Source organism: Ruditapes philippinarum, unplaced genomic scaffold, assembly GCF_026571515.1.
Source record: "Ruditapes philippinarum isolate M1 unplaced genomic scaffold, ASM2657151v2 ctg1988_1_1_1_1, whole genome shotgun sequence".
NCBI lineage: Eukaryota > Metazoa > Mollusca > Bivalvia > Venerida > Veneridae > Ruditapes > Ruditapes philippinarum.
Window position 1 is genome coordinate 91,997 of NW_026856138.1, and position 18,906 is coordinate 110,902.

An 18,906-nucleotide genomic window follows, 5' to 3' on the forward strand; every position below is an offset into this window, starting at 1 on the left:
ACTCCGTCTGTTTCCGTGGTTTACATGGAACAAATGATCTTCCATGTGATAAAGATATCAGAACTTTAATTAATTTATTTATGATAGCAATATTAAATGGCAAATTCTGTCGAAATTGTTAATCTGATTAATAACAAACTGATTCATCGTTTTACTATCCCAGGTGAAACAACTACAAAGCATGAAATAAACGCCAAAGATTACACTGCGGGCGATACAGTGTTTACTGTGGAAGCTACAGATCCTAGTACCCCGGCGGATGACATTACTTACAACCTGGTGTCATGTGAACCCGCCGCCACCTGCAACTTTACATTGACTCCAAGTAATTTAATCACTGGAAAACAGCTCATTATTTTTATTTTGTATCATAGTTTTGAGACCTTTCTGTTGAATTTGTGTAAGATTGAAAGCGTATATCCGTAAATGCACAGTGCGTAACCTGAGTGCAGGTATAAGTTACCCTCATTCTAGTTACCACACTGTCAGTTGGGAATAAATATAGAGCATGCTCACTGATTCGACACATTTTGTCTGGTGTTTATTTAATGTGAAGATACATAAAGGTATGATCATAGAAAAATCATATTCAGATGCTCGTTCATTGGTCATTTATTCTAGGGTTTCATATTGTGACAACATGGACAGTGTTATCATTTTTGCCTATGATACAAAAGAGAAAGCAGACTTTTCGTTAGTGCTTTTTCATTTAGTAAGAAGACTTAATTAACTTGCGCGTATAATACGATTGTTTAATCATGTGCTTGTGTTATTACGTGGAAAACATAACACAATGCACTACAAAGGATGGTATCAAATTGGATTTTTTTCTAGTTGGCCTAACGTGTGTATTTGTGTCCGCTATAATGTAAGGAGAGTCTTATGAAATATGTGCTTATTTAATTTTAGATGGAAATACGTCGACATTGATATTTTCATATTTATTTTTAAAATTTACTACTGGAAAAAGAAAAACATGTAATAAAAATGAAAAAGAAAATAGGCAATGTTAATAACCGAGTAGAATGTTAGTTATGTTATCAATATAAACAAGACTTAGTATTGCGAACTATTTTACAGATGGGGATATCGTGACTAACGTTGATTTACATTCACATCCACACGACACATATACTTTTACAATACAGGCAGTTGATGAGTACAACCCCGATGCCCCTCCTGCCGAATTAATTCTCAAAATAAATGGTATTTTTGTATTTTCTTTATTTTGATAATAATAATAATAATAATAATTTTACATGCGCTTTATGTGATACATTTGTTTCGTTTTACAATCGTTCGGTTTAGTGCATTTAGATTGCAGCTACCGAATAATTTGATAGTAATTAATTAAAAACTTTAACATGTTTTTAATGTGTTACATTTGTTTCGTTTTACACTATCACTACCGTCTCAAGCAAACTCGGCCATAAAAACATCTTTAATGTTTTTGCAATTTTGGGCGATCATTAGTGTTTCCATTTCAAATTTTTCTTTCGAATAATTTCTGTGTTTTTTTTTTGTTTTCCTTTTTAGTTGTTGAATATTTACTTTTTTTTGTTCAACAACTACAAATTTGTTTGGTTTATCTATGTGTTATGCCTATATAACTATTTCAAAGTTTTGTCATGAACATTTATTTTTTTTACAGTTTTCACCCTCTTTATTTTCTATTTGTTCTATGATTTACATTTGTTTTGCATTAGTTTTAAAACTTTTGTGTTTAAAAATGTGTTTTTTATTTTTTCCAAATTTTTATTAAATGATTTACATATGTTCCGAGCTTACGCACAGTTATTTTCTAAGATTTGTTCTAAAAATGAAATCTCATGCAGTGTTTATAAAGCGTGTAACATGTAAAGAAACAGTACAAGAAAATTATAAAGACTTGATAACAATCTTTTTATAAATAATAACAGACATCAACACCCCGCCAGTATTCACAAATCTCCCAAAGAAGGATAAAGTCGGGGTATTGAAAAACGAGCATGCAGCAGGCGACACCGTTTTTACCATGACAGTAGATGACGTCGATGCTCCTGACACGGACACTCTAACGTACCATTGTGACTTTCCAGACGGCGGAGACGCATATTTCGAATTGGTTCCTGACAGTAAGAGTTATTATTTATGTTGAGTGAGTTTAACTAAAAAAGGATTGGAGCACCACACTTAAAGCTATATTCAGGTATAAACCGGACAAGGCGTTTGAATTATTAAATGCTAAAATATGGCCTTTTCACCTAACAGAATGAACTTTCAAACGTTTAATTCATCTCTACCCACCAATATATATACGATAGAGAATGAAAAATGATGTTTGTCTATTTTGTTATAACGACTTCTGCAAGCGTTTAGCGGTACTGCTCCAAAACTGTATTGACTTAAATCCATTTATGTTCAACAGAATTAAAGGTCTATGATAAGCTAATAACATAATATCATTCAGGATGTTACGGAAAAGCTCCATTCTTAAAACGAGTGGGGCATTCTTTTTTATAATTCATATAGTTCCATTATCAATTATTGTTCAATTACCATAATATTTGCCAATCACAACTTGACAGCATAAGAAAGAAGAGCATAATGTCACTTTAAGATCTGTGTACTACTGAATTCGCCACTACAGATAATTTCAGGTATAATTTCATCCAATGAAAAAGTAGATTATAAAGTCAACATCATGTTAGGTAAAACGTCACTGATAGGCGTTCATAATGTCATTAATGCAGATATATGAGTTTATGACAATTTATATTGACATAAATAATAATTATTAGAGTGCCAAGATATGTTCAAAATAACCAACCATGAACATTACAATGAGTACTACCATGCATTAACCCCTAACCTACTGGAAGTTATGGTACTGGAATGGTAAGTTATTCGCGGCAATCCGATTAAAATCAGCTCCTTATTAATGCTACGCATTAGGATCTGACGGGCACCAATAGGTCATTTTCTCGTGTCCTTTCAAACAGCCAATCATCAGCGAGCTTTTACAAATTTTAAAGCGATGCAGATTCTAATTTTATCCACTTGAAGAAAATACTGAGTAGGCAACTTTCACGATTTCGAGAACAAATATGGTGTTGTCGATTTAGCCAATCTAGTCCATTAAAAATTGTGTCTGTTATATCCAGTTAATGTGTTTCAAATAACTTCAAACAATTAATATTCGAATGGTTTGAAGCAGGTCAAATCTGTTATACAAGTTAAGCAGGTAAGGTGTAGCATATTGTAGTTCTCTATATATAAAGATATACTAGGCTAAAATTTGAAATAAGAATATTGATAACTGCTACATAGTTTATTTGTAAATAAACAATATATAATGCGTTGTGTCCTGCTGGGCTCCTTGCCGGTGGTCCTGTGTTGTAAGGTCTTGTGGGAGTTGCGTTCATTGAAAGCCACCCTTCCATGATGATCTTGTCTTTCATATTTGACTTCACCAAAGAAGATATGTTATCACACTTTAGGTGGTCTCAATATGAAAACATAGTGTCATTAAAAAAATTAGCAGTTTATTTAAAAAAAAGACTAGCTTTACTAGACCTGTTATAGGGAACGTAGATTCCTTTACAAAGTGTATTCATTCTTTTTTTTTTCAAATAAGACAGATTCATCAGAAAGAATTTCTTAGATTTCAAAAAAAAAATGCGATTAAAATAATTTACTCGAGGATGAGCATAATATCTTTAAAGACGACATTATTTTTTACACTATATATGTCGTATATTGTATATATTCAGTGAGTTATTTCATATTATATATTTCATCATCAACCATCAGCTGGTGAGATTATCACTAAAGATGTAATAGACTATGAAGAAATGAGTATACTCGGGCAGTTAGAATACCGTGTTGAATGTTACGTTAACGATGGATACGTTGATTCTGACGTAGAGACGTTCACGTTGCGAATTAATGACGATAATGAACCGCCGGAATTCCAGCAATTGACATGGCAATTAACACAGCCTAACGAAGGCGGTGTAAGTATATTACTTGTTTTAGTTATATTGATTTTCGATAGGTTATATGGTCCTATATAAAACTATACAACTATTAAACGTCACTATAATCCAATTACAAGTGACGTTACAAACGTGCAGTATTATACACACTTTACAATACTTCACGTTTGTAACGTCACTTTTCATTGGATAATCTTGACGTTTAAATAGTTATAAATACACGGCATATGTCGATTTTTGAAGAAATCTTACTTTTTCTCTAAACAAAGATGCTTGCTGTATAATAATTTCGGTATAAAGATTTTTAACAGATAATATGGCCATATATAACGGTTGTTTGGAAATATGACTCGAGCCGTTATGACTAATAATAGAAACGTCTCTATTTTTTGTTAAATAGAGGATATTGAATGAGTGTAAGTTCAATACTGAATTTATTGCACGAGTTGAATAAAATTATATTATGCGAGCCTCTGGCGAGCATAATATTATTTTAGTCAACGAGTGCAATAAATTCAGTTATGACCTTACACGAATTTAATATTCTTTTTATCACATACCCAAAATAAAGTCCGTTTAAAGTGAAATAAAAGTCATTTTTCATTGACGCGCCTATAGTATAACGCCAACATTTAGCGCGTCTTTACACTATGTTTGTATAACGCTAATGACGTCACGTCAAAATATATGCACGGCCGTGCAATACCATATTTACGGAGTCGCAAAATCGGCACGGTGTGTGATAAATAAATTTACTCCGGTTTATCTATAAGATGAAATGACTTTTTTCTGCTTAATTGTAGAATTTATTTGTTCTTTTATCTGCTAAATAATATAATTTTTTGTTCCATTTTTTTCTGCTAAATTTAAGATTTTTTTTGTCTTTTTTTGCTAAATTGTAGATTTCTTTGCTAAATTGTAAAATTTATTTGTTATTTTTTCTGCTAAATTATAGAATTTATCTTCTTCTGCTAAATTTATGAATTTATTTAAGAAATAATATATCCCAAACAGTGATTTTATCGCTCAATATTATCACTGTTTGGAGTTCGGATGCGAGGAATTATATCACGAGGGCGTAGCCCGAGTGATATAATGATGCGCTTCCGAACGACAAACAGTGATGTTTCATCGTATTAAATCAACCGATTTGGGTTTACACTATGTTTGTATAGCTAATGACGACTCAAAATATATGCACGGCCTGCAATACCTATATTAGAGCGCAAAATCGGCACGGTGTGTGATAATAATTTTCCGTTTTTCTATAGTAGATTTTCTGGCTTGTGAATTTATTTGTGTTCTGTCACTGCTAATAATATAATTGTTCACATTTGTCTGCTAAATTAAGAGCTTTGCTAAATGTAAGTTCTGTTGCTAAATTGTAAAATTTATTTGTTATTTTCTGCTAATTTATAGAATTATCTGTCTGCATTATGAATATTGTTCTTTTATTCTTTTGAATTATTTTTTTGTTCTTTTTTCTGCTAAATTGTAGAATTTGTTTGTTGTTGTTTTTCTTTTGCTGTAGAAGTTATTTGTTCTTTTTTCTAAATAAAAGAATTTATTACTTCTTTTTTCTGCTAAATTATATATATATTTTTCTGCTTAATTAAAGAATTTATTTGTTCTCATTTTTGCAAAGTTATAAATAATAAAATTATTTGCTTGTTGTTGTTTTTTCTGCTACATTATAGAATGTATTTGTTAAATTTTCTTCTGCTAAATTATACATCTTATTTCTTTTTTTTCTACTGAATTATAGAATTTATTTGTTCCCTTTTCAGCTAAACAATATTAAATACATATCTATTTAAGAACTAATATATCCCAAACTGTGATTTTATCGTTCAATAACATCACTGTTTGGAGTTCGGATGCGAGGAATTATATCACGAGGGCGTATCCAGCGATAAAATCACCGATTTGGATATATTATTTCGATTCTAACACGACATAAACAAATAAATGCTGCCGTACCTGCTATTAAGCAAAATTGCGCCTGATTTGTTTCCGTACTTATTGTCAGCGCGTCGGATTCTATAGTGGTTACGTCACATGTATAATAATTACGTCACATGTCTAAATATAGAACGTCAAACAGTGACTCTATTGCATAATAATACACAGTTTCGGTTCTTCTATGTTCAATAGGGGACAAATGCGAGTCGTGTTAGAATTGTTCTTTTTTCTGCTAAAATTGTTGAATTTATTTGTTTTGTTTTTTTCTGCTAAATCATAGAACTTATTTGTGTTTTTTCTGCTAAATTATATTATCTATTTGTTCTTTTCTCTTCTGCTAAATTGTTGTATTGATTTGTTCTTTTTTCTGCTAAATTATAAAACGAATCTGTCCTTTTTCTGTGTAAAAATTATAAAAAGTATTAATGTGTGTTGATGTGTGTGGGTGATTTTCTTATGAAAGAGATTTGAAATAACTCCACGAGAGTATTTCACATTATCTATTTGTCTTTTGGAAAATTTTAGATCTTTTGCTATCAATACGTGAGACTGCAAAGAAGGGGCGTAATCCATTAATTTGTAGTTTTTGGCACAAAAAGTTAGTAACCTCTGATTGTTTGCTTGTGTTTATCTAGCATGGGACACAGGTAGGCTGCCCGGACTTTGATGGGGACATACTAGACGAAGATATTTACGATGATCATAAATATAAAATGGATTGCGGAAACGGTGACGGCGTGTTTGTCATTGACAAACATACTGGCTGTATATCGGTAAGGTTAATACTTTTTCACATACTTTATATGCCATATTCATGTATAGGTCAATTCTGGGGCATACAATAACTTGATACTTTTTCACAGGTCATTTTGAATAGTTCGTACTCATTGTAATGTACCGAAAATCTTTTTGTTTTCAATTGGATTGTGTCTGTGTGTGTGTGCGTGTGCGTGTGTGTTTGTTTTTGGTTTTGAAAGCGAAGTGAATTTTTATTTTTGAGCACATTATACTCTTGAAATTAGAAGAAACTCCAATGAGGAACAAAAGCCTAAAACGATAGAATTTGAATTTCTTGCATAAAAGGAACGCCAGTGAGGTCTAAATGCATTAAAACATAAAATTTGAATGTGAAACACTTAATTTGAAAATCTGCAAAGGATAACAAAGAAATATACGGTCGTACTTTACTATATATAATGAAAAACCGATTTTGCATGCTAATTCTTATTAAAAAAGAACACTAGAAAAGCAAAAATTCCTCGATAACAGACACATAAACAAAACATATACTAATTATAATAATAATAATAATAATAATAATAATAATAAAAATACATGTGACAGTGTCAAAATTCGCAAATATTGGGACAGAAGGGTACGTAGTGCTTAAATATAAAATTTAACAATAACATGAAAAATTTCAATAATATTTGGACTATTTATACATTACTTAAATATCTGAGGTTAAACATTTAGATAATTTGATTCATTTGTTATCTTTATAATTGTTACATAGTAATTCAATACCGCATCATAATATCGCAAATACAAAAGTAACTATTTCGGTCATAAATCTTACCGAATTGTTGTCCCCCCACCCCTGACTATGTTTTAATATTTAAACTTAACTTCCTATTTATTTATGGATAAACGTTACAACAAACATAATATATTTATCGTGTTAAACTTACTAACCGTAACTTACTTACCGTAATTATAACTTACTACCGTAATAGTTAAAACGTGACGAGAAACATTTTATATCAATAACTTAAACATTTGTAAGGATTATATTGCCTTCATTGTTGCATAAAGATTGATTTTCATAATTCAAATTGGAGGTATCAGGTCGTAAGGAGTAGGAAGATAAACATTCAACATCTAGCCAAGGGGGACGACTTACATTTCTTTGCCAGTCTTGTGAGTGTGACGGTGATACAATAGAAGCGGAGGCATTCTGTGAAACTTGTAACGAGTTCATATGTTCTCCATGTCTTAAGGTTCATCGTAAATAGGCTATGAGTAAAAATCACGCGATCAAGTCGAAGAATGAAATGCCAATATCAAAGAAAAAGCGAAAAGATCCATGTTCAGAGTTGTGAAATAATAAATGATTATTTTTGAAAGACAGGATAAGGGAATGAGCGAAAACATGCACCCAAGTTATTAAAACCTTAATAAATTGGTGCACAAATGTCGGAAAAAAATCAATTGGTGCCCAAATGTCTGACAAATATTTACAACCCTGTCATGCCACCAACCCTTAGTGGGGCCCTTTAATTTGCTGGATTACTAATAAATAGAAATATATTCAGAAGATAATTAAGAAATATACTCCATGTACTCAGAAATAAAAATCGTATTCTGCTATTCTAAGCCAGATTTGAATGAAAAGTGTTGCAACGCTTTTCAATTTTGTATCATTTTCCACAATAAGAGTAATTATTCTGAGAAAATAGAGTGAGTGAATGATCTGAATTATGTATACAAGTTATTGGGCTAATCCACATCAAATGGGACATTAATCTCGAAAAACTATTTTCAGTCCACTCAAAAGTGAAAAATAGAATCCCTAAAGAAAGCCAAACACGGCAAAAATGTAAATTGTTGCAAGCTCGGTTTGATTGTGCCTGTACATGGACGGTACTGGAAAGTGCAAGTTAAACTCCATGCCCCTAACCCCGGCTTAAAAGCAGAATTCAACATTTAAACACAAAAATGGTGAAATTTAGAAACATCCGCAGATGTGTTCATACGGCGGTTATCATGGAACCTTCAATGTGACACAGTAGTGTCATTCCATGAAAAGCGGCGTATGGTCCCGAAGTAAAAGAATACGTGTGCCCTAAACGAGAAAACAATGAGCGGAACTAAATAAAATGGAATTTTAAAAGAGGATCTGAAGTTATGAAGCCTGCATATCACAGACAAGACATCAAAAGACAAATTTAAAAAGCAGGCAACATATCCCAAGGGTGATAATACAGTATTCAAGTAGGAATACTGGAAACACCCACATTGAAAAAGGCCAAATACAAGAAACTTAAAATACCATCTAAAATGTATACACAACGATAATGTCATGCTGAACAATCTTCAAGGATCAAAAATATAACATCATTGATTAAATGTTCGGCACAAATAACACGGATGTGATACTAACAATGGCGGCGTAAACATGTATATTCTGGACTGACGCTGCGAATGGTTTCGGTTGTTCCGCATAAAGCTTTAAAACATTTTGTGATCCTGGAGCTGAAAATACTCATTTACACAATTTCAATTTCTTAGAAAGTTTGTCCTACCTGGTATATACAAAGAATGGTTGCTGATTTGTGACATGTTGTATTTTCTCTCTGCGGGCGCCATACAAAAATATTCGACATAGTCAACAGAAAAAAAAACAAACGAAAATACAACAAATGTGTGGCATTTTCGTTCGGCGCCCCACAGAGCGAAAATTCGACATGGTACCAAACAGGCACCATAATATATGCGTAATTCTATTATGATAATCTGAATTTTCTAAATTAGGCGCATGAGTGAATCTTTACTTATGCTTTTTAGTTGCTTTATACACACTATTACACACATGTATTTATTATTTACTTATAAATGAAATATTGCGAAATATTGATGAAATAAAATGTGTATTTTTGATATTCTGTACTTTCCCTGTGTAATTTATTTTCACTACAGTGAAACAGCTTTTCCCGTATTTTCACTGGTGTCTTGCCAGACTACTTTCTTGTTTCTATAAATACATGATTTATTTTCATCATGTAATATGAATATTATCATATTTCACGAGTGATTCTGCCACTCGTGGTCTATTTATTTTCATGTATTTATAGGAGCGTCGATGTGAATAACAGTAATACAAATTTGGCACAATGCATTATAATTATTATAATAAAAACCATACACGTTTTATGAGTATTATATTATTATAAATTATATAGCACTATAAAGTACAATGAAACACTTTAAACTAAACACTTTACCCTGTAAAATAAATAATTTATAACTTTATCGAACAGATGTTAAAGGAGTGGGACTTAGATGTCGCACCAAGAAGGCAAGCTCAAGATACTGTAACATGTACAGTAACCGCAACAGATAAAGAAGGACTAGAAACAACAACAACTGTAAGTTGACAAGTTGTTTAATTACCACACAGTAAACTGAACTTGCTCGTTTGATTTTAGCGAGTTATTTTACAATACGTCTTTGTAGCGGAGGTGACAACAAAGAATGTACAGTATAACGTTTGCTCGTTTTCTATAGAAAATATTGGTTGTTAATCAGCGATTTTTATGTCCCCGCCATATAATGGCCGGGGCATATAGTGTTACCCTGTTCCGTCATTCCGTCAATCCGTCCTTCCGTCATTCCGTCATTCTGTCATTCCGTCATCATCAGTTTCCGCTCATTATCTTAGTAACGGTTGCACACATTCAACTCAAATTTGACATATGGATATTTCATGAGAAAATACAGGTCAAGTTCGAATTTGATTATGGTTCTATGATTTTTGGCCGAGTTATGCCCCTTTTACTTTGAAAATAATATGAAATTTTCAGTTTCCGTTCTTATCTCCCCAACGGTACAACACATTCAGCTCAAACTTGACATATGGATATGTCATAAGAAAATACAGGTCAACTTCGAATTTAGTCATTGGTTGATGATTTTTGGCAGAGTTATGCCCCTTTTACTTTGAAAATAATATGAAATTTTCAGTTTCCGTTCATTTTCTCCCTAACGGTACAAAACATTCAACTCAAACTTGACATATGGATACGTCAAAGGAATGCGTAGGTCAAGTTCAAATTTGGTCATGGTTCAATGATTTTTGGCAGAGTTATGCCCCTTTCACTTTGAAAATAATTTGAAATTTTCAGTTTCCGTTTATTATCTCCCCAACAGTGTTACACATTCAACTCAAATTTGACATATGGATATGTCAATAGAATGCGCAGACCAAGATCGAATTTGGTCATGGTTCAATGATTTTTGGCAGAGAAATGCCCCTTTCACTTTGAAAATAATATGAAATTTACAGTTTCTGTTCATTATCTCCCCAACAGTGTTACATATTCAACTCAAATTTGACATATGGATATGTCAAAGGAACGCACAGGTCAAGTTGGAATTTGGTCATGGTTCGATGATTTTTTTGGCAGAGTTATGTCCCTTTCACTTTGAAATAATATGAAATTTTCAGTTTCCGTTTATTATTTCCTCTAGGGTATTACACATTCAACTCAAATTTGACATATGGATACATCAAAGAAATGCGCAGGTCAAGTTTGAATTTTGTCATGGTTTGATGATTTTTGGCAGAGTTATGCCCCTTTAACTTTGAAAAAAGGAAATTTTCAGTTGCCATTCATTATCTCCCCAACAGTTGTACATATTCAACACAAATTAAAGATATGATAGGAATGCATTGGTCAATTTCGAATTTGGTCATGGTTTGATGATAGCTGACAGAGTTATCCCTCTTGAACTTTGAAAAAAAATCAGAAATTTTAAGTTTCCGTTCATTAATTCCCCAATGGTTGTACACATTCAACTCAAATTTAACATATAGATACATCTTAGGAATAAGCAGTTTAAGTTTGAATTTGGTCGTGGTTCAATGATTTTGGACAAACTTATCTTTCCTGAATGTTGGAAAAATTTTGAACTTTCAGTTTCAGCACTCATACTTTTGTGAAAATGTATGTAGCCTTTATTTTGGCCTCAAATATGCAATATGCAATTTACAAAAGTTTAAGACTGAATAATTACAGGGCCTTGAACATTGTATATAAATGGTTTGTGTTAACATTGAAAAGGTTTAAGGGCTTTGAACTTAAAAAGAAAAAAATAATTTGTGCAAACAAATTTGGAACTAAATATTATAACATCTGAAATTTTGGCTGCATGCGGGGGCATCCGTGGCATGATGACACATTTATAGTTTTTAGAAATGTCGAACATGTATTAATAATGTGTCAATGATAAATATAGAGTTTGTATTATGTTTAAATACTTAAGTAATTAGCGCTGAACGTGCAGTAATGTATCACAAAGGTAGCACAATGTAAACAAGTAGTATTTTGACTTTTTATACAAAATACCAATTCAAATTGCTGACTGAGCAAAGGCAAAAGATAGTTTATGTATAAGCAAAATAACTATAATTTAAAATAAAAACTGAAACAAGATACCCAAAGCAAAGTGTTTTTGAGAAAACAAATTGATAACATGTCTGTGGCATAATGGGCCTTTAATATATAAATGAATTTCCTGTATTAAGGTCGTAATAACCATTGAGGAATCAGACGACAATAAGCCGTATCACGACCAGACGTCATATCACTTCTGCGCAACTGAAGGCACCACTTCCGGTACGCTAGGATCTGTGACCGCCACGGACAAGGATGCGCAGGCAAAACACCGTCAACTTTCATACTCCTTTATCGGTAACTTTGTGTGATGTATTTAAGTATAAAAATAATGCATTGATGAAAATATCCATCGGCTAGTGACTTTAGCTTCTGGTTTTGTACTTTAACGTTCCGTTAGCCGCTGTAAAATTGTATTATAAAAATGAACGTTTTTTACTGGAAAAAGCAGGAGCTCACAAAAAGTTTTTTCTGCGCTGATTGAACAGAATTGTAATAGTAAACTTTGTGTGCAACATTCAACCTAACAAGAACAAAAGCTTTTACCTCAAAATAATCATTAAAACTGTGTCTATTCTTTATGGTAAGAAACAATAAAATGTTTTTATTAATTAAAAATGATAAATTGTTTCAGGGGGTGGACCATTTGGCGATGACGGAAATGGCGGACTAACATATGGTGACGTCAGCAGTTATGCAAAGGGGACAACTTTTCAGAGCACGCTAAGAGTAACTGGTACTGACGTTATTTCAATTTTGTCACGAATCAATGCTTTATACGTCTTACTTAGCACAGTAGTGTTTTGATGAAACGTGCTGTTTTAAAATCATGAAGTGAACTTTATTTCTGCTAGTAAAAGCTGTATTTGTTGGGCATGCCTTTTTAGTTACTTAACATATGCTGAAGCAGAGAAGATTTTACGCAAGCATAACCAAAACACAAGTTTGATGAAAGATACTTTAAAACATTCGCTATAAATGTCATTCTTTCCATATGCTTAAATATGATTCTAGTTAACCGCACTATGCAAAGGAATTAGTATAGGTAAAATTCAAGCTAGGACATAGTTAATATAACGTCCAAAATTTACGTCCTTAAACTTATACACACGCAGAAGCACCCCTGATGTTGCTTTAGCAAATCGCAACTTTTTGGATCAGGTATTTTTAAGAGGGAATAAAAACTTCACCACCCCTCTGATTACGACCATATTTCTTCAAATGACAGTATAACTTCTTAGGTCGACACTTTCGTACGTTAAGCATTGAAGTTATTACGAATGCGATCAAAGTAAGTTTAAAGAAATTGCTTTTTAATCCTTTTTTTTTAGAAAAGATATTTTGAGGGTCAGTCGGAATACGTTTAGAAATTTAATTTCAAGAGAAACTTTTGAAATTAATTATACTCTGATGCATCAGAATTACAGCTACCGTTTAACCCTGCGTAATCGTAAGAGGTGACTAAATGGGTCCGAATTACTATTAGCCCCATAAGGTGAGGTGGTTTTGACCCCTGGTATGTTTTAAACACCCCCGAGGTTAACCAGAATCATATTTCCTGTTTCGGCGCCATATGACGTAAACTGTGTTGGTGCGCGATAAAACCAAACTAAACTTTACAAAAATAACCATGATCATAATGAACATTTTGCTATTTTTGTGTGTTCGGTAAAAACACAGAAGACCATTATAAGCTGCAAACGGAAAATGACGGATATTATACGAATATTTGAAGGAAAAACTCCTTTTGTGACAGAATAACCAGTAGGTATTATATTATATTCTTTGCAGACGAAGCTGGCAACTTTGATGACGCCCCTGTTACTGTAATGATTTGTGATCCACCGACATCAAGTGCTGCGGCAAGCTCGAGTTCGAGCTCTTCCTCTAGTTCCTCGTCCTCGACGTCCGACATGCTCCTCTGGCTCATACCCACAATCCTCCTCTCTCTACTGGCACTTGGCGTGTTAGCTTACTGCCTGAGGAGATTTTGTTGCCGAGGAGGTTGTGGTAGATGGTATATTTTGTACAGATACTTTACACCTAGCAATTATTACCTCCCCTGGCCGCCATTTTAAAGTCATTCCCAATATTTTAGGGTCATTCCCAGTATTGTATTGTTTTTCAAACATATAATATTATATCATATTGTATTGTAGTGTATTGTATTATAAACAAATCATATCATGTTGTATTTTTTCATATCAAATTGTATTGTATTATAAACATATTATTATATTATATTATATTACACATATTATATTATATCATATCGTATTGTATTTTATTGTATTGTATTGTATTGTAGTGTATTGTATCGTATCGTATTTTATCTTATCTTATCTTATCGTATCGTATCTTATCTTATCTCCATGCTTACTGCTTAGGTAACACTTTCCTTCAAATTTATTAAAAGATTGACAACTCGTCAAAATCAGATTTGATATGTTCACATTTTGTCAGTTCTATTATAAACAATATTGCCCCCCTCCCCCTTCATTAAAATATTGGTGTATAGAAACCTATTTTAAAGTCATTTCTTTTTAAGTTTAAACTTATTTAATTTTAATTTTAAGTTTTTGCAATTTACATTCATAACTTTCGAGTCCGCTTCCTGGAAGCAACCAGTACTGGTGTCCTATGAAGAAACATGGTCATGACCCAAGTAGGACTCGAACCCATGATCTCTATGTTGAGATGCAGGCACCTTAACCATTTTAGGCCACCACTTATTTTTACATGGATGGGAATATTTATTATAGGTAGCGTATTTTCACTACAAATTTTTCTACATGTCTGTTTCAGCCGTCCGTGTCTGAAGTCATCTGCAGTACGAACCAAGGTTGTACGACCGGTGCAACAAATGCGTTTAGTTCAACGGCGTATGTATAAGTCCTATTAGGACATTTTCACTCGTTTTAATTTCTATTTGACCTGTTTACAATTTTAAAGCAAGAACATTTTGTGACACATATTCAACAGTGATACATGTGGGCGTTAAAAGCAACAGGCCTATAAAAGTTGGTGTACTTTCTAATGATTTGTTTTTAATCTTACTTGATCTCGAGCAAACAAAATGCGAAGCGTATAAGAAAAGTGATTCAGGTAAGCCTTAAGTACTTGCTATTCCAAATCAGCTCCGACTCGAGATGTAAAACTTAAGTAGTCAGATTGTAATCATTGCAAATAACTGTTAGATATTTAAAATGTAGACTTTGTGAGTTAACAGGTAGAAATATGAAGATGACACTGCATATAATTATAATTATTATTATTTATATGATTGTTATGCCAAAATTCTCTTCGAGTTTAAAAGATTTATGCAATTCAAATTTACACAAATGTACTGATAATTAATGTTTCGTGACTTTGATACACATGAATGAGCTTTTTATACATCCGGAGGAGCCCAGCTTGCAATATGGTGGTGTTGTTGGTTGTTTTCACAGCAGAAGGCCGCATTGAATTTACCAGAGCAATTCTGCCACCGCATTGTTCCTGGACAGGATGTTAAGCAGTTGACCAGTACTAGTTGCAGAACTGATTAAAATAGCTTTAAATTACAAACACATGTTAATTTTACAGCTGTCCTCGTTCAGCGGCAAGTGGTGAAAAAGGTTGTGAAGCCGGTAAAACTTGTTCAAACACCTGTACAAAAGGTTGCCACACCTGTTGTGCAAACTGTTCAAAAGGTAGTGACACCGCCTCCAAAACCGGCTCAAATGATAAACGGCGATTTATTGATGCATAAGTATGTATATATGGAAAGTATTTTTCTTTCTTTTATACAGTTAACGTTAATAATTAACTCTAAAGTAAAACCATTAGTCTCTTTAGCGTGATCTCTATAGCCTTTGCACAGACACATTTTTTTCTCAGAAAGTATTTGAGGTATCACCTTCAAATATCATAGCCTGCAAAAAGGAAGTGTATCGATACATAATTATACTTTTCTGTTGAATAACGTCATTTTTGTCCAGTTCATGAGACGTTATAAAACCATCCTGGCATAGCGGCGTGTTCAGGACTGTGGTAGTTGAAGTTTGCAATTAAACTGATAAATTTATCATTATAATAAGACACAATGTTTCAAGTTTACCTTGTCAGGAATTTGTTTATGATCATATCTTCTACATACAGTAATATTTTACTTTTTTAAACAAGCTAAAAATACCTGTTATATTTTCAGTTATTGGGCACGTGAAAAGGCCAATCTGGGTCAAGATATTCCTCTAAATAACAGCTCATGGAACTAACGACTTTTGAGAAAATATGGTTTACAAGGAAGAACATAATTGTATAAACACATTTCTCGTGAATTTAAACATTGATAATGTAATCATTACGGTGATAGATCTACTTATTGATTGCTAGTAGATTTGTCAATAAGCTTATACATTTATTTTCATGATTAATTCATGATTCGATACATATGGACCATTCTTTAAAGGCACACTATGCCTCACAAACAAATAAAGTTATTTTCTTTAGAAGAGGCAAGTATGAAATTTATTTTGTTTAGATATTGGTTTTAAAACATGATGGATGCTTATCGCCGAAGAAAGTAGAATTGCAAACAGATATTGCAAAATGTAAACAAAGTAGTGTTTTGATTTCTAAACAAAATACTGAATTACTAGTACTATCAATTTCAAAAAAAAAAAACCCATAGAAATGAGACATGGCTCTAGAAACTGGCCAATAAATAACTTCTTTAAAACTAAAATAAAACATCAAAAAAAGTTTTTCAGACAGTAATATTAAAGCATTTCTAGGGCATGGTTGGTCTTTAAGTATAACGACAAATTGTGACCATTATGTAATAAGGTCGAAGGTCGCTGAATTTCAAATTTCTGAGGCTACCTATCTATCTGATTGGATGGACAAAAAAAGTTAATTAATTTTAAAAATATTTAAATTCTTTCCTTTGGTCATTTATTATTTCTTTCGTTTATGTATTTATTTTCGTAGTGTATACATATATTTATAGTTCATGGTTGAGAACATTAATGTTCAAAGGATGAAAGAAAAAATAAATAAAGGCAATTTTAATAGGCTAACTGAATTAACTTGTAAGTTTGTATTGAACTTTAAATGATTTAATTTTCTTTTAATAAAAATATCAAAACATGAAGAACATTAGACTATTTTTATATTATAGACTGGTTGTCACACCAACAATTATTGTGTCGGCTTAATAACTGAATAAACGCTGTTGTTGTTGTTGTTGCTGCTGTTGTTATTTTTAGGCCGACAATACGAAAAACATGGCGAGCTTTACTACTCACCTCGGCGTCCGTGTCCATATTTTTGTGCCCTTTACAGAAAACAGGCGATACTAGTGATCACATATCACTTATTCGACGTCTGTCTGTCTGTCCGTCCATCACAAAATTTGTATTGACTACTCCTCAAAACTTACTGGTAGAATATCATCCAAACTTTACAGGAATTATCAATACCGAGTCTAATTGTGCATATCGACGGCATTTTCCGGTTCAATGATTTTCAATCAGAGTTGTGGCCCTTAAATGATTTTGATATCAAAGTTTGTCCGGACTACTCCTCTTATAGCAATTAAGCAATTTAAGTGAATTTTTTAAAAGGAAAAATCTAATGCTCGAGTACTTTGGCATATAACACGGGTTTCCACTTGAATCATTTTTGGCTGAGATATAGCCCTTGAATATTGAATTTATACCGGGTCATGCAATCATTTAAAAATCTGCATTACTGCGTTAATTTCAAGCTATGTAATCATTTAAAATGTGTTATTACTGGGCCAAGCACAATCAAGTCAGAAAGTGCCAGAGGAACACAAGTTCTAAAACCATAGTAAACATTCTTTGTAACACAATTTACTTCAACTTGATTTTCCATAACAAAATATAACAATACCATTGTGGGCAACTAATGGCAACGGATACGATAATGGACAAACGATAACGAGCGTTCTGTTAATGCTATATTTAATTAATATATTTCAGTTACAGAGACATATTTTTTCTCGTTTTCTTATATAATGAATGCGCGTTACGTGACAAGACACGCTTGTTAAAACCACGGCATTTAGACAACATATATAAACAAGAGGGCCATGATGGCCCTGAAATCGCTTACCTGTTTATAAAGCTCTCCATGATAAGGAACATAATTATATTAGTACTATTGCAATCTATAAACAAAAGCAGATATAGAATCTAAACTAAAAGTGATATCACAAAGTTCATATTTGTATCTGAAATAGTGCATGTGTAAAAACATTACTGGTTGTCATTGCATATAAGGAGATAAAAGGAAAATCAATGACCCCAAAACGTTTAAGAAGTGTGCTGGGGACCAGTCTATTATTTATGTTGAGTGAGACTAAAAAGAGTATTGGAGCACCACAATAAATACCGTATTCCGGTATGTACAGGTCAATACGAATGCTAAAATTTCGCCTTTTCACCGAAGGTTATGAACTTTCAAACGTCTAATTCATTTATATACGACAATGAATGCAAAATGTAAGAATCGGTGAAAAAAAACAACGATATTTGTCTATTTTGTGATCATGATTTATGCAAGCGTCTAGAGGTATTGCTCCAATCCTCCAATCCTGTATTGAGTTAAATCAATGAGGATTGCGTTAAATGCATTTACTAGTACGTTAAACAGAATTAAAGGTTAATGATGAGTTTATTAGCACAATATCGTTCAGAATGCTTTGGAAAAGCTCCATTCTTAAAACTAGTAAGGCAGTCTTTTTTATAATTCATGTAGTTTTATATTTTATCAAAAATTCTTTC

The 18,906-nt window shown here is 32.6% G+C and overlaps 1 protein-coding gene across 3 annotated transcripts in view; it reads left to right on the forward strand.

Annotated features, from left to right (window-relative positions):
- LOC132745549 (mucin-17-like) overlaps positions 1-18,906 on the forward strand; it is a 96,919-nt gene that overhangs the window by 30,380 nt on the left and 47,633 nt on the right. Inside the window, exons 29-40 of one of the 3 annotated variants that reach the window (XM_060734497.1) lie at positions 164-325; positions 1,081-1,206; positions 1,920-2,114; positions 3,793-3,995; positions 6,575-6,712; positions 9,980-10,087; positions 12,247-12,412; positions 12,750-12,851; positions 13,907-14,132; positions 14,921-14,997; positions 15,701-15,866; positions 16,305-17,163. In XM_060734497.1, the coding sequence (XP_060590480.1) occupies positions 164-325; positions 1,081-1,206; positions 1,920-2,114; positions 3,793-3,995; positions 6,575-6,712; positions 9,980-10,087; positions 12,247-12,412; positions 12,750-12,851; positions 13,907-14,132; positions 14,921-14,997; positions 15,701-15,866; positions 16,305-16,371 (1,736 nt within the window). In that variant the 3' untranslated portion in view covers positions 16,372-17,163. Of the gene's footprint in view, positions 1-163; positions 326-1,080; positions 1,207-1,919; positions 2,115-3,792; positions 3,996-6,574; positions 6,713-9,979; positions 10,088-12,246; positions 12,413-12,749; positions 12,852-13,906; positions 14,133-14,920; positions 14,998-15,700; positions 15,867-16,304; positions 17,164-18,906 lie in introns of those variants that run through there. The other 2 variants (XM_060734496.1, XM_060734498.1) reach the window with 2 other exon arrangements.